Genomic DNA, 16,581 nt, shown 5'->3' with positions numbered 1-16,581 from the left:
GTCAAGTCATACAGATGATGACTGGGTCATTCCACAAGCAGCATCTAAGTATTCAACCTCAGACCAAGACAAAACAAAGAAATGGACAGAAAGTCTCCTCTAGTGGGTATGGTGTTGCCCTTTGTCTCTAAAAGACTGTTCAAATCCTACCTTTGATGTTTACTGGCTGTGCCCCCTTGGAAGTCTCTCTCCATGTTTTACCTGCTTTGTTTATAAAATAGAGGATTTATTTATTACCTGTACAACCTATTTCCCAGGGCTGTTGGACTTCAAGTAGGGAAATAAGTACAAAGGGATTTGCAAATCTTAAAGCATGATTATTGCCAGTGATCATTATTGATTGTGTTTGATCACTTATCATCCCCTGGTCCTCCCACCTTTTTGAGCTAATAGTTGTTTGGTTTGTAGTCATTTGATTGCTAGATTTTCTTTGAGAAATGGGGCACTGTCCCATCAACAACCTTGGAAATAAGCTACAGATTCACAAGTACTTCAGAGGAAGAACCTTCTTAATTTTCTTTTTGTTTTTTTTAATGCTCAATATTTGACTGCCAGTTTCCTCCCTCCCTCCCTTTCCTTCCTTCCTTCCTTCCTTCCTTCCTTCCTTCCTTCCTTCCTTCCTTCCTTCCTTCCTTCCTTCCTTCCTTCCTTCCTTCCTTCCTTCCTTCCTTCCTTCCAAAACAAAACTCCTTACCTTCCATTTTGGAGCCATTGGCTCCAAGGCAAAAGAGTGGTAATGACTAGGCATCGGGAGTCAAGTGACTTGCCCAGGGTCACACAATTGGGAAGTGTCTGAGGTCAGATTTGAACCCAGAACATCCCATTTCTAGGCCTGGCTCTCAGTCCACAGAACTACCCAGCTGCCCTCCCTTCTCAAATTCTTACTTGCTGTGTAGCTGTGGGTAAGTTACTTCAATTCTCTGTGACTGTTTCCTCATTTGAAAAATGAGTTATTGGACTTGTGGATCTCTAAGGTTCCTTCCAGTTCCAATTCTGGTCCTATTTCATATGATCTGCATAATGGGGATAAGAGTAACACCAACCTCATGAGGATCAAACACGATTATGCATGTAGCCATCTTTTGCAAGCACTACATAAATATGAATTGTTTATTGTTGTTGTTCATCATCATGCCCAGTTTGCTGGGCTTGGACTCTCACAGACCTTTGTCAAATCCTTTCTTGAGCACTTTCTTGCTGTGTAACCTGGGCAGAGGCCTTTTATAGAGTTAGACAGTCTACCAGACAGAAGGAAAGGCAAAAGCCCAGTTCCTGCCCTCCAGGAGAGGAGCTGCCCACCTCTATTTGATAGAGACTGAATAAATGGGAGGGAATCTCCGGGTAGGGTGAGTCTTCACAGAGTCACAGGAATTTGAAGTCAATCCGGAAGACATTCCACATAGTAAATGGGCCCTGTGTGGAATGGCCAGAAAGCCAATGTCTATAGAGGTGAGCAAAGAATAAAAAGCGGGCTGAAGCCTGGCCACAGAGCAGTGTGATCGTAGGGAGCCATAGCAGTTTAGTGAGAAGGGAGGCAAACCACACTTCTCACGAGTAGTAGACCGGAAGAGTGGGAAACTGAGCAGGCCAAGTCATCTGAAAGCCGCTTCTGGAGTTCAGTTGTTGGGGAGCAGGGAGAGCCCCAGTGAGGAAAGAAAAGTAGGAATGCAAAGCCCTGGAGCAACTCCTTGAGGTATGCCTTATGGACAACTTATAAGCGGGCTGCAGGCTGCAGGCTGCAGGGGTGAAAGGAGTTCCCACAACGGGAATTTCTGATGCTGATGAAGCCCTGAATCCCTCAAACATTTCTTGAGCCCCCTCCCTGGGGACAGAGCCAGGAGGGAGCCCGAGCTTCATTTGTTTACATAATTGTCTAGAACTCCCCTGAATGCAAGCCCACCCTCACCCTTGATGGGAAAGCAGGACCCCAAGCAGTAGAAGCACCTGGAGCTTGAGTCTTAATGAGATGCCAGCACAGGGTGGCACCTTGGTTAATCATTGTTTAGGGACTTACCTAGGGGTGGAGGGGGGGGGGGGGGCAGCCAGTGCCAAGAGATAGCGTCCTGTGGGGGAGGAACATTCTAGCGTTTTCACGTTTTTGTGTGTTTTAAACTAGTTCCGTGAAAGAGGTCACTGTTGGCGGAAGGGGCATCCCTGGCTTTTGTAAAATAAAGCTCTCTTAAGGGGGGAATCTGTCTGGACTGTGGAGGAGGGGAGGGAAGGGGCTCCGAAGGCGCTAGAGCCATGGCAGTGGGTCAAGCTGGGCAGAGCTCCGGGCTCCCATTCGCCCTCTTCCTGGAGATCTGAAGGAACCGGCCCCAGCAGGGCGCGGCGCACTCTGCCTAGCCAAGCCCCCCAGATCCCCCGAAGTGCGGACCCGGAGCCCTTGGAATCAATAAGCGGCACACCTGGGGCTCTGCTGTAAGTGTAATTACCAAAAGGAAAGGGGCCGACGTGCACCATCGATGCGGCGGCGCCCCTCGGCCTCAGCAGAGCTTGACAGCCGCGATTAAACCTTGTTCCAGGTCTGCGTTTCCTGCGGCCTCCTTCGGGCCCCCGGAGGCGTCACCCCCGCCTCCACTCTCCGCGTGTAATTAAGTAATGGAGACTGAGCCGCTGTACATGACAGTTAATTTGGGATAGCGGGGGACGTTCGTACCGGAGCCCGGGCCAGGCCATTAATCTCCTTGGATCCTTGCCCTGGAACCGGAGAGGAACTCATTCTTCATTGTTCGCATCCAGCCTTTCCCTTGCCCTGGGGCCATCCTCCCAGCAGCCCGCCCGGGCCCTCCGAAAACCCGGCGCTCCTGCCTGCCACGGCCGGCCGGGGGACCCGTTCGGCCGAGCACATCTGGATGGGCCGGAAAGCAACCCGCTGGAATATTCCAGTCCATATGTCCGGGGCACGCCGCAGGGGGAGACGCGGGGTGGCGGGTCCAAGCTCTAATGATGTGAAAGCAGGTAGGGACGAGGCGGCGGCACGAGCTCATTTGCACTAATGACTCGCAGAGCCGTTGTGGATTACCAGCTAATTAGGATGTGCACAAAAACAACTGTTTAAAAAAGGGCGAGCCACGAGGCGACTTAGTTGCGGGAATCGGCCCCATTGTAGTGCGAAGAGCAGTTAATTAAAACCCCCTCTGCCTGGTTGCCTAATGGCTGTCTAATTACCCTCTCCCAGCCGGCCGAAGCCAGAGGTCACCTCCAGTTTATCCCTATGGCTGGGAGATTCTTGGAGGAACTTGTTCTAAGTTCTTGGGGAGGAGAGGACTTGGCAAGGTGTGCTTGACCTACCCAGCCTGAACATCTTTTTCCAGGTTTCTGGGAAACCCTTCTAAAGTAGCCACGTGATGAGAAGTGGGTAGGTGGTCCTGCAGGAGCCGCCTTCTACCTAGGAGATGATCAGACAATAGTCAGCGGTATTGTTGGCTGATATTGAAGGGAGAGAAAAGGGGAAGAATGCAGCCTTAAAAAATAAAGGATGGGGAAAACACAAGTTAAGAAGGGGCTGCTCACAGGGCGATTTCCTTACCACCGGCTTAACTTGAGGAAACCCTGTGAAATATGAGTGTCCACAAGGGTCTGTCTTGGTTGAGCTTTCATGATCGAATGTTTTTAAATTATTACTAAATTCATAATAAATGTGAATTTTTTAATGCTGCTCTGCCCAGAGAGAATGATAACACACTGTATTGCCCGTCACACCCTCACTGCGTTTCAGAGTGGCAAGGATTAGGCTAACATGACTTCACTAGGCAAACTACATATTACACACTATTTCTGTGACGTTTAATCAGGATACCTGCCATCTGACATTTCTTTTAATGATGGAAGTCACAGATGTTGGACATCATCTAGGCCAACCCCATCATCTTTTATAGATGAGCAAACTGAGGACCAGAATATTTTCTGTGATGTGTTAAGGGCCAGAGCTGAGGTTTATACCCAGGTCCAATGACTATTTTTTTGAATTTTTATTTTTCAAATTCACTTTTTTTATTTTATTCAGAACTTCGCACACAAGAACACATTCCCATATATGCCACAGAACACACATACACACACACACACACACACACACACACACACACACACACAAGATTTGGTTTATGACACCACAGGTCTCTGCTTAATCATGCTTCCCCCAAAAAAATATTTATATATTTTCACACCCCCTTCTCCCAGTACATGTCTTTCCCACCCCTTATTTTCTTAAAGAACATCTTCCCAAGATCCAACTGCCAGAAATATTATGGCCAATCAAATATTTGTATAATAAATTCAGCACATTTCCTTTAAAACTGTCCCACTTATCTCTGCTTCCTTCTGAACTTCCTTTATTTCATGTCTGTACATTTAAGAAATTATTTCAATAATAATATTATTCAATTATTCATTTTTGCATATCTATTGCTAACTTCTGCCTTCTAGTTTCCCCTTTAAAACATAGAAAAATGACAAACCCTTGAATTTCTAGTTCTTTCCCCTTTTTTTTCCCCCTTTTCATTCCCCCCCTCAAGATTAAGATTTTTTTGTTTACTCGTATTCCCTTCTTGTTAACTCTAAGGTCTACCCCCTATTCCAACATGTTTCTCTTTTATGGTTGATATATTTTTCTAGACCAACCCATGTCTATGTGTGCTGTTAGCCTTCCTTTGCCTATTTGAGATAAGACTGGCCTGTTCTTCTACTCTTTCCTCCAATATGCTCTTTTCTAACATACTCCAAATATGACAAATAGCACATTCTTTTCTTCCTGTCTTCTATGCTAGCATATTCATTTTACTCTTCCTTCTTGATCTACTCTTACAACCCTCAGATCAGAACGTGTCCACCACCCCACCATCTGCATCCTCTTTTTATTCACTCCCTCAAAACTCTTTGAAGACGTTACTGTTGTTTCTTCTTCTTCTCTTATTAAAATGTTAGCATTCTTTGACCAACACCTTCCACAGACTGAAATAATTTGCCGTTTCTAGGTTTCTCTTCACTCAACTCTGATCGTTGGATGAAGAATGCTCTGTTGAACTCTTCTATTAAAGCTACCTTCTTTCTCTGTGGGATTACACTCAGATTTGCAGGGTCCAAATATTCTTGGACATTAGCCCATATTTTCAAATACCCCAGAATAAAACTGTAAATACACTGATGTGACAGTTATTATGCTTTGACATCCATCCAACTGCAACAGTTCCTTCTCTGGAGGTGGATAGCATTCCCCATCATAAGTCTTTCAGATTGCCCCAGATCATTGTATGCTGAGTCTCTCACATTTGATCATCCCACAATATTGCAGTTACTGTGCACCATGTTCTCCTGGTTCTGCTTGTTTCACTCTTCACCAGTTCGTGGAGATCTTCTTCTAAAATCTCTTCTAAAATCATCCTGTTCATCGTTCCTTACAGCACAATCGTACTCCATCACCAACATGGACCACAAATTTTTCAACCATTCCCCATTTAAGTAGAGGTAAGGTTTTCTCAGAGAGGCAGGTACTAGCAACTGGTGGGTCCTCCAGAAAGTGATACTTCAGCACAATCCTGAAGGAAGCCAGAGATTCTAAGAAGGTGAGAAGGAGCAGCATGCCAGTTATGAGGGAAAGCCTGTGCACAGCCAGGAAGGTGAGAATGAAAATATGGCCTCGAAAATCTACCTGGCAGCAATGTGACTCGATAGAACGATCCCTTAGACACTCTCCTCGACAATTAATCCCTCTGAATCTTAGTTTCCTTATTCAAATTAGGGGGCTGACAATATCACCAGGGTTTTTGTGAAATGAGTTAATGTATGTCAAGAGATTTTGTAAGCCTTAAAGTGCCACAGGACTGACTCCTGTTATCCTTGTTACTGCTTCTAACTTTGGGTAGAACCCCGATAGCTACTGAGAGAAGCTAATTATACCTTTAGGTGGCATGAAGGGAAACCACGTAGAGAAGATGATAAAGCATGGAAGGAAAGGAGGTAGTTAATATAAACCAAAAGGAAATGAAAGGAAAGAAATATGGTGAACTGAGGAGGGGGATACCACAAAGAGAATTAAAAAACATCTGTGCCCTAAGGCCTTTAGCAAAAACTGACTATGTTCTGTGGTTTTGTTTTTTTCCTTAACCAAAAAACCAGGCTAAGCATCTTTTCCGCCACACTACTGACAGCTCTAATTATTTTCAAATTGCCCCTGGGCCACCTTCCCAAAATGCAGACCCAGATGCAAAGGTGCTCCCAGTGGTCTCGTTAGCAATTTCCGTAGCTGGAAAAAAGCATGTAAAAAGTTCATGGTGACACTGTCATTGAACTTTTCATTCAAATTCAGCATATTTTGCTACTTAGCAGATTATTCCAGGTTTCAATTGGTGAAAATCCCCTCTCTATATTCGTTCCAAAAATTACTGGATGGAGGGGAGGGAGGGAGGAAGGGAGAGCAACAGAGAGAGACAGAGAGACAGAGAGAGACTGAGAGACAGACACAGAGAGAGACTGAAAGGGAGAGGGAGAGAGAGAGAGAGAGACAGAGGGGGAGAGAGAGAGAGAGAGAGAGAGAGAGAGAGAGAGAGAGAGAGAGAGAGAGAGAGAGAGAGAGAGAGAGAGAGAGAGAGAGAGAGAGAGAGAGAGAGAGAGAGAGTCAGAGAGACAGAGAGAGAGAGAGAGAGAGAGCGCACAAAGAAAGCCTTCAGTATACTGGGCATATGGTTCAAATGAAATTGCATTTTTCCTAAATACTCTTTTCTAACATGGCTTTCTAAAGACTGACGAGTGTCAAGTTCTCTCTTTTTCCTCCCTTCCCTTTCTTGAAGTTCTTTAGGGAAGCATAAATATTTAATTCTAACAGCAAACAGTGCATCAGGTCCAATTGCCAACATTTAGTAGCAATCGCTTTGGAAGAGGAAGTAAAGAATGTGATGTTTCCATTTTTTGGTCTACTCAACATCCCAACTGGATTCCAACCTGTCAGCTCTGGTTCTTATAATATAATGACATTTCATTTAATGCCCCCCCCCTCCAAAACCAGACTGAGTGTGGAGACAACGAATTTCCCAGTGGCAGTGATTAGGCTTCTCTGAAGTGAGGGTTGATTTGTAAAGTGGGAAGGTCTTAGAAAGCTACTCAAGCATTTTTACGACACACTTTAATTTTTAAGAAGGGCTAAGACAGTCCTATCCTCATATCTCAGACACGTCAAGCACTGTAAGAATGAAAAGTGGATACTTTCCTATAGTCCCCTGCTGCCTCAGACTCTTCTTCTTTTTCAGTTAACTCTCTATAGCTCCCAAGTCATTCCCAGGCTCAGAGACTGAGAACTGCAAGGAACCTTAGAGGCCATCAAGTTCAATTTTTATCACTTAGGAAATGGAGGCAAAGATAGATGAAGTGATTTGCCCAGGGTGGCCTATCTAGCAAGTATCTCAGTCCAAATTTGAACTCAGGTCTTCCCCACTCAAGTCCCAGAGGTGTTTCCACCATACCAACTAGCTGGAAGATGGAGTCTTGGGTTTGAATCCTGACTCCCAAGCTCAAGGGTGTGCCTTTGCACTGATTGTTCCCCCATTCTTGGAATGCATTTTCTCCTCGCCCCATCTCTTGACTTCCTTTGTGATACCTTGCCACAACTTGGTTTATCCCATCTAGGGACCTGGTCCTTTGAATGTTGTCTCACCCATTTGAATGTAAGCACCTTGAAGGCAGGGGCTGGTTTTGCTTTCCTCTCCTTTCTCCAGAGCTTGGCACTGGGGAACCTTTAATTATTGCTTCCTGAATGTATGATTGCCTTCCCCAGGACTCCTTCTTGCTTCTGATGGCTGACAGATCTGAGCATCACCATTTTCTCCTTTGGATTCCCTAGCAAAGGGCTCTGTAGACCAGGACATTTTTTAAAATTGGTGCTGCCTGTTCCTGTCAATTTAAAATGTGATGCTCTGCCTGCCCTCCTCTCCCCAAGACCTGGGTGTGTGAGAGCTATCAAGGAAGTGGCAGATGGATATAAACTGTGACTTTTCAGAGCAGCTTCTCCCCAACCTACTGGGAATAATCAGAGGTTTTTATTACAGGAAGCAAAACCAAATTGAATAAAGGGCATTACGAACCTTCCTTATTGTGCAGAAATCACTGAGTTGTGTCAGGACAGTTCAGGGTCACTCATTCACCTCCTCACAATGTCCTCATTAAGATTTATTTGCGGCCGTGTCTTTAAAAAGCACTCACCTTAGCAGAGAGTGGAAAACCATCTGCTTTATCACCAGCAAATAGTCTGGTACAGAAGCAACTGTGGCCCATTGACTGGCCTCTGAGTGTGGGATTGATGGGGGCAGTGAGGAGCCTGCATTGGAATGAATGAAAAAGCATTTATTAAGCACTCGCTATGTGCCAAACACTATGCTAAGTCCTGCGACTACAAAATAAGCAAACAACACAATCCCTAACTCAATGAACTCCAATGGCAGGGTTGGGAGAAGGCAACAGATAACGGAACTCTATATAGGTGGAGAGGGGAGAGTGCATGAGAGCATGGGCATGGCTTCAGTCAATCAATCAATATTGATTAAGAGCCTACCATGGGCCAAGCACTGTGCTAAAGCTGTGGCCAAAAAAAAAATGGCAAAAGATAGAACTTGCCCTCAAGGAGCTCCAATCCAATGACTCCAATATGAGTAGTATGGAACTGTCTGGGACTGGATTATAAGCTTTCATTGAAAGAGAAGGAAGGAGTGCTCCTTGCTGCATTTGGCAGGAGAGTTCTGTGTCTTAGCTAGTCCTGGGAGGATTTCAAGGCTCCCATAGATTGCTGATTTACCAAAGAACTGGATTATACTTACTGAAAAACCAAAGCTGTTTACCAACACAATGAAGCCTTGTTGGAGCCTCTGAAATTGAAGTTTAAGTGATTGGATAGTCATCAACCATTTTTTCACTCCTTAAAGATTCTGAGTATTGATGGAATTAGTCATTTTTTGTGGGTTGTTAACTACTAAAGGAAAAATCAAGAGAGAGGGCTGGGAGGGTGGACTGAAACATATTTATTGTTGATCTTAGCAGGTACTGTCTCATAGAGGGAAGCCGGAACAGGTAGATTCACTTCACTGTCCCTACATGCACCATATTGTCACCGTAATGAAGAAGACAGCACAAGTGATCTATAGGACACATAGCTGTAGCTGGGCTAATAACTGGATGCTATTGTTATCCTCTGAAGGGACCAATAGCCAGTTCATCAAAGCAGTGATAGCAAAGCACTCTGAGCTGAGTCCTTAATTTCCTTTTCTCCAATTCTAATTTTTAATGAGTTATTTTCTTCAGTGAGTTTTTTGATCCCTTTTCTAATTGTGTGACTTTCTTTCATAATTTTCCTGATTTTCCTATATTCCTCTTAATTTTTCCCAAGTTTCCACAACCTCTCTCATTTGGTTATTGAAGTCTTTTGAAAGCTTTTCCAAAAATTCTTTTTGGGATTGTGATCATTTGATATTTTTCTTTGATATTTTGGAAATAAGCGTTTTAACTTTATTGTCCTCTGAATTTGAATCCTAGCCTTCTCAGTCCTTAGAGTAGCTATCTATGATTGGGTTCTCTCTCTCTCTCTCTCTCTCTCTCTCTCTCTCTCTCTCTCTCTCTCTCTCTCTCTCTCTCTCTTTCTCTCTCTCTCCCTCAGTCTCTCTCTCTGTCTCTCTCTCTCTGTCTCTCTCCCTCCCTCCTTCTCTCTCTCTCTGTCTCTCTCTCTCTGTCTCTCTCTCTCTCTCTCTCTCTGTCTCTCTCCCTCCCTCCTTCTCTCTCTCTCTGTCTCTCTCTCTGTCTCTCTCCCTCCCTCCTTCTCTCTCTCTCTCTCTGTCTCTCTCCCTCTCTCTCTCTCTCTCTCTGTCTCTCTCTCTCTCAGTCTCTCTGTCTCTCTGTCTCTCTCTCTCAGTCTCTCTGTCTCTCTCTGTCTCCCTCCCTTCTTCCTTCTCTCTCTCTCTCTCTCTCTCTCTCTCTCTCTCTCTCTCTCTCTCTCTCTCTCTCTCTCTCTCACTTTTGAGATTAATAGGCTTATTAATTAGCTTTGTGTTAGAGTCAGGTTCTGTTCCCAGAATGTGGGGGTTGATGTCTTAGGTTTCTGGATTTTTATGCTGTTATCTTCTGAGCCCTTCTTAGTTCTTCGGATTTCTGTAATCCAGGGCCAGTTGTGGTCCTTGTTCCCTCAGGCTCAGGCACTCCAACCCTGGGTCCCCAGTTCTGCCACTGTAAGCAGACAACTTTACTCTTCATGGTTTTGTCACATTTCAAGGAATTGGGACAAGCTATATTGTGTGTTAATTCAAAGATATAAAAAGCAAAGCTATCCAAAAGATGAATGGGCTACTTGAAGTCAATTAACGAGCATTTACGAAAGACCTATTCTGTGCTAGAAGGTGTGCCAGGCACTTGGAGGTACAATGAAAAAGCCAAAAAAGTCCCCAGGCTTAGGAGATTGCACCCTATTGAGGGGAAACTGTGCACTTATATGTATACTGCAAAACACATACTATAATACCACATCCCTGGTTATCGTGGGAAAGTGGGGCAGAGTGGCGAGGGTGACCAAGCTGGTTCTCAGTCAAAGTTGGCACTTGAAGGCAAATAAGGATTCCAAGGCATTGAAATGGGAACTTGCGTGGCTAGAAGAGCATGAGAGTCATGTTGTCTGGCCTGCTGAGTGAATGGGAAGGGGTAATGTATGATAAAGCTGGAAAGGTCAGCTGGGATGGGTTTGTATTCATTTTAAATGCTGGACAAAGAATTTTAGATTTCATTTTAGAGATAATAGAGAACAATTGGAGTTTATTGGAGGGACTTGACATATGAGTGTCACACTTTGGAAGTTTTGTGTCCACTTTGTGGCCAATCCATGGGTGTGGGAGAGACTTGAAACAGAGGCACCAGTTAGGATCCCACTGTAGTAAGAGGTTATGAGTGCCAATAACAAAATGGTGGCTGTATGAGAAGAGAGAAGGGGAGTCATAGGTCTGAGAGAGAGAGAGAGAATAGGGAAGGAAAAATGGCAGGATTTGACAAAGAATTAAATGTGGTAGGTGGATGAAGGAGAGTGAGGAGTCAAAGGTAACTCCAAAGTCATGAACTAGAATGCCTCGAAGGATAGTCGTGCTTTCGAAAGTAAAATAAAAAGTTGCAAGAGAGATGAGTTTGAGGGCAGTGATGATGAGTTGTCTTGGAGATGTTGACCTTGAGATTTAGGCAATGCATGATAGATACAGTAGTAACTCTTTTCATATCAAGACAAGATGACCATTGGTTGGAGATGTTGGAGGAGCAATGTTTTTCCAGGCTCTGGTTGGATTAGATTCCTTTAGGATTCTATGTTGTGTGGGTCCCTGGAAAGGATCTGAGCTTGAATTGCTCCAAGGTGATGGACATCTTGATAGTCTCCACCAAGAAGTGTGGCAGTAAGGATGCTGCGTCAGCAGACCAGAGACAACTGCCTTCTCAGTCCTCCCCTACATTTGCCTGTGCCAACACTCAAAGGATACAGTCAGGCTACAGAATCCTTGTGTCTAGCCAGCTAAAAATGATGTAAGAACACTAATGACCAAAACAAAACTAAGTATTTTTTTTGAAATTTTTAGATTCAAATGCTTTTACTAATGTCTTGGGCCATTTTTTAAAAAAAACTTTGTTTCCCTTAAATGTTCTTTGTTCTAAAGGATGCCTCACTATGTGTGGGGAGGTAGAGAGAACTGTGTGTATGGAAGTCAAGGGGATATAAAGATAGGTAGAGAACTGTTCGACATGAATTCAAACCATGCCTCATTTACAAGTTAACCCTAAAACCCTTTGGCCTTGCCTCAGTTTTCTCTTCTGTGAAAAAGGCGTAAGACTACCATCTACCTCATAGAATTTTTGAGGTGATCAAATTGGATAAGATACGTAAAACATCTTGTAAACTTTAATGTGCTACCATAAATGTTAATTAACATTATTATTATCATCAATAAAATATGTTTCAGGAGAAATGAAACTGTGGGGTTGAATGAATTCAATTAGGATCACAGATACTTTGGTGGAGGTGATTTGGGTAGCGAGACTGAAAAGGAAGCATGGACAGCATTGAGCTGGATCTAAAAGGTAGACTAGGAGTGGGAGCCTTGAAGAGCAGGATCCTAAATAAAAACCCACACATGACTGCCTCTCTGTAAATGGAGACGCACACGGCCTCTTTATTAGTAAGTTCGGGGACCAGTGAGGAGCACCGAGACCGTGCTGGGCAATCGGGTCAAAGGATAGAGTGATGTCTTATTGAAGGCACACAGGCAGCAGACAGAGGAATCGCTGTGCTGGATATCTGGGGAGATGCATGAACTCTTAGTGCCACCACCTCCTACTGGGTGTCCCCACAGTTAGACTTCCTCAGGGATTGGGCCTTGGCTTGTGAATTGGCCTGGTTTATTTGTGGAGAGGAGCAGGAGTCTGTCAACCATCTCCCACAAGCCTTGAGGTAATTGTCTCCATCACATGTTCCAAATGAGCACCCCAGGAGAGCTGATTGTCCCAGAAAATTTCCACTCAACTGGCAGCCAGTGTGTGGAATGAAACGAAGCCAAATAACCCCAAGAGTTTGTTCCCATGGCCAGTTTATGCCTCACCCTGCTAGGCAGGTTTCAGCCCCATCTGTTATTCTGTAGCTGGGAATAGGGAAAGGTAGGAGGAATCTGCCCTTCATGGGACTGACTGTCTGCACTGTGGCCTTCCCCATCAATCATCCTTCCTGCAGATGCGCTCTGAGGCCCAGAATTTATTGAACACCCCCCGACCCCCATTATTCCCTGTTATTGAAACACAGGAAATGAGGATGAACCAGGACAACCCGCCAGCATAGCAGCTCCTCCTTTCTTTGTTTCTGCCAGAATAATTCCCGAGGGTTCAGGGGAACTTGCAGGTCATGAGCCCCCGTTCCCATCTTTTTTTCCCAACCATGCTAAATGAACTGACGCTAGATCCTTCAAACCGGCTTGATTTTGTCATGGTGTGTTTTTTTCTCTTGGCCAATGCAGATTACAGCCTGCTGTAACATAGTACATCATTGTAGTACAGCATCTTAGAGTGCCGCTGTGTTTGAAAAATGGGTTGCCTTCCAGCCCCTGTGGTGATGAATGAACCTGTCTTAGCTGGGCTGGTGCTTAGATGAGGGACATATAGTTAATTCATCACTGGGCCCTGATTTGAAATCTTCCTGACTTGACAGAACCTGCTAGACCTTGCATTCTCCTGGCATCACATCAAGGTTGCTTCTATATTTCCATATGTAGCATCTGGCATGGAAAAGGTGCCTAATTAATGCTTGCTGATGGATTAAATGAAGCATCAGAAAAGGACTGAGCTAGAGGAAAGATGTTGATGCATTTATAAAACGATCGTGCTCTCAATCAATTAACAAGTGTTTATGAGAGGAAGGGCATTTTTTTTTTCAAAATGGCAAGAAAACTGACTCTAGTCAGGAGACCTGGATTCAAATTCCATCCCTGATGTTTATTACCTAAGTGACCTCAGCTGGACAAGTCCCTTGTTAACCCAAGGGTTAAAATATTAAAGGGCTGGACTAAATATATGAGAAATGTGGCCCCCAGAAATTATTATTCAAGTCAGAATGACTTTATAGCAATTTATTTATAAAATAGAGTGGGGAAAATGAAAGTAAGGAAATGAGAGAGAGCAGATATTTACTCTGACCTGGTCCAAACCAGGCAGGACTTCAGAGGCCCCAGCAAAGCGGGGCTCAGAGGTAAATTAAACAAGGGATCTAGCCACAAGGCCTCCTCCAAGACGAGGGTCCTCTCTGGAGACAAGTACCTCCAGAAAAGCCAAGAAAGGGAGTCAGCCTTTTTCACTCACCCACATGATAGTTCTAAGGGAAAATTGAAGAGCAGTTCAAGGTCCCGAGCCAGAGCTCTTCAAGAGCCAAGTTTAAAGGCAAAAAACCTCATCACAGGAAGTTCTTTTTACTTTTAAAGACCCTTCCTATCGTCACTTCCTGTGCCCCCCTTCCACTTTACATGGACCAATTGTTGTCTATAAATTTTCTTAGGACTGCCCAGGGGGCAGTCTTTCGATTCTGATTCGTTGCTCACTATAGCACTCGTGGTTCACAGACCGCCCCCCACTTAAAGGAGAAGTGGTGATTAAATCTATAAATGGGCAGGGGAGAGTTAATCCCATCTTCATACCCTTCATCTCCTTTGGTTGGCCTTAGTTTCTTCATCTACACAATAAAGGGGTAGCAATGAGATATCTTCCATGTTGACATGTATAAACATTTTACTTATTCTCTATCAGGTGCCATACTAGATAATGGCAAAAGGAAAATAATTCCTTCTGGGTAGACATTTGGGTAGATAATAGTGCTGTAAATATGTGGATTCCATTATACATGGGAGTGTGTGGTGTACATAGATTTTGTATGTCTCCTATACTCGTGGGTAATTCAAAATTATACAGAATGGAACCATTGCATTCTTTCATTGGGAGGGGAAGGTACTGAGAGTCAGGGGCATCAGGAACAGCCTCACGTAGGCTTGAGTTAAATCTTTTAGAAATTAGGGATTCCGAGAAGCAGAAGTGAGGGGCTTTCTGTGATATCCCAGGTTCCCTGTATGCCACGTCTGTTCATACTCCTAATGGAATTATGTATCTGGAAATTGTGTGTGTGTGTGTGTATATACACTTTTATTATTTATAAATAATTTATCGTTTTAAATAATTATTATATGTCAATAATTTCTCCACGCCGCAGAGATCGGTAGGTCGATCTGTCTTCCCCTGGAGCTCCGAGTACCCCAAGTTGAGAGCTAAGCCTCTGATTGTCGTTCAGGCTAGCAGTTTCCCATTTCATACAGCAGGTATTGATTTTGCCTTTTTTAATGCTTCCCAGAAATGAGGATGCAGTCAACCAGATGGCCGTCACGCCCTTTCCGTTACCCATCAGCTCCCAGTCTTCTGTCGAGGTAAGGTCGTTTGGATCCTTTCGGGGCGTTAGGTGGATCGATCCTCATGTTATTTGACCACAGAAAGTAAAGGACAATCTGAAATTTTCAATCCAGCCTTTGGATTAACTTCCATATTTTTTCATGATACAGCCCATAACAGGACCAGAAATATATACCTAGGGGCAGCTGGGTGGCTCAGTGGATTGAGAGCCAGGCCTGGAGATGGGAGGTCCTGGGTTTAAATCTGGCTTCAGATACTGCCTAGTTGTGTAACCCTGGGTAAGTCACTTGACTCCCTAGCCTAGCCCTTACCACTTTTCTGCCTTGGAACCAATACATAAACATACATAGTATTGGTTCTAAGGTAGAAAGGAAGGATTTAAAAAAAGAAAAAGAAATATATACCCAGAGGAGACTATAGATGACTTATAGTCCAGCCTTCTTATTTGACCAAGAAGGAAACCGAGGCTAATAAAGGGGAAATGACTAGTCCAGGGTCACACAGACAGCAAGTGACAAAATCAGGATTCCGTGTCTTCCAAACGCAGAGTGGGTGGATGAGCAAGCATTTAAGAGCCTACTATGTAGCAGAGTGGGTGGATGAGCAAGCATTTAAGAGCCTACTATGTAGCAGAGTGGGTGGATGAGCAAGCATTTAAGAGCCTACTATGTAGCAGAGTGGATGGATGAGCAAGCATTTAAGAGCCTACTATGTATCGGGCACTCTTCTAAACTGGGGAAATAATGTAAGGCTCACAGTCTAATAGGGGAGACAGCACACAGACAAGCATTAGCTTATTAGAAGCCTGGGAGGGGATTTGAGTTGGAAGGATGGCAGGAGCCACTCCTAAGGGATCTAATCCCTCTCCCTTATTTTATAAGTGAGGAACCTGAGTGAAGAACGTGTGTTTGGTCTGAGATTACACAGGTAAAAGAGACCGGATTTAAATACTTATTTGGAATATCCATCCCTGGAGGGAAATGAGGAAGGATCAGGTCTGTAGTCTCCAAAGTGGGAAATGCCAGGCGAGGGCGTCCGCCCTTGAGCTCCGTGGCCCCAGGCTTATGGAGCGTTGGGGGGGCCAGTTCCAGGATGGGAAGATGCTCATCTCTTCCCCTCTCTGCCAGCCGTGGGCTTTGTCTCCCACATAAGCACATCTGCTCTTCTCTCCTCTCCCCTTCTGTGCTCTCACCTCTACTGGCTCCCACCCACAGCTACTATGCAGGTACCATTGAGAAAATTCTATCCCCCACCCCAATTTACCCAGTAGCCTTGGGCTGGGAGCTTTGTTGCATGCAGTCCTCTTTGGTTGGAGGGAGGCATTGGGAGTCTCCCAGGCGGAGCAGGGATGGATCGGTTCGGATCTCCATCACAGAGAGCACAATATGGCCCTTCCTCCAGACTCTCCATCGTCCCTTGGGTCCCATGCCCGTCTTTTGCTTCCCCCACAGCTTTGCTGGGATTTGGCCATTTTGTTCAGAGTAAAAGGCTCCTTTCTCCAGCATTATCCCCTTCATCCAACACCTTCAGAACGCTTTGACAGATGTGACGTGATGGCAAGAAGCAAGACTTCATCAATTAGTGGAGAAATTGAGGCTCTGCCAGGCCAACACGGTCCCCCTCTGCTCCGAAGGGCTGCTT

The 16,581-nt window shown here is 44.7% G+C and overlaps 1 protein-coding gene across 4 annotated transcripts in view; it reads left to right on the top strand.

Moving 5' to 3' along the window:
- Positions 1-16,581, top strand: part of PATJ (PATJ crumbs cell polarity complex component) — a 364,450-nt gene that overhangs the window by 265,062 nt on the left and 82,807 nt on the right. For all 4 annotated transcript variants that reach the window (XM_056814120.1, XM_056814123.1, XM_056814122.1 and 1 more), the window contains one exon: positions 14,885-14,957. In XM_056814120.1, coding sequence (XP_056670098.1) covers positions 14,885-14,957 — 73 coding nt within the window. The remainder of the gene's footprint in view (positions 1-14,884; positions 14,958-16,581) is intronic.

The sequence above is a fragment of the Monodelphis domestica genome, chromosome 2, assembly GCF_027887165.1.
Source record: "Monodelphis domestica isolate mMonDom1 chromosome 2, mMonDom1.pri, whole genome shotgun sequence".
Lineage (NCBI taxonomy): Eukaryota > Metazoa > Chordata > Mammalia > Didelphimorphia > Didelphidae > Monodelphis > Monodelphis domestica.
The sequence above is the reverse complement of the archived record's forward strand: the minus strand, read 5'-3'. Positions and strand labels throughout refer to the sequence as shown.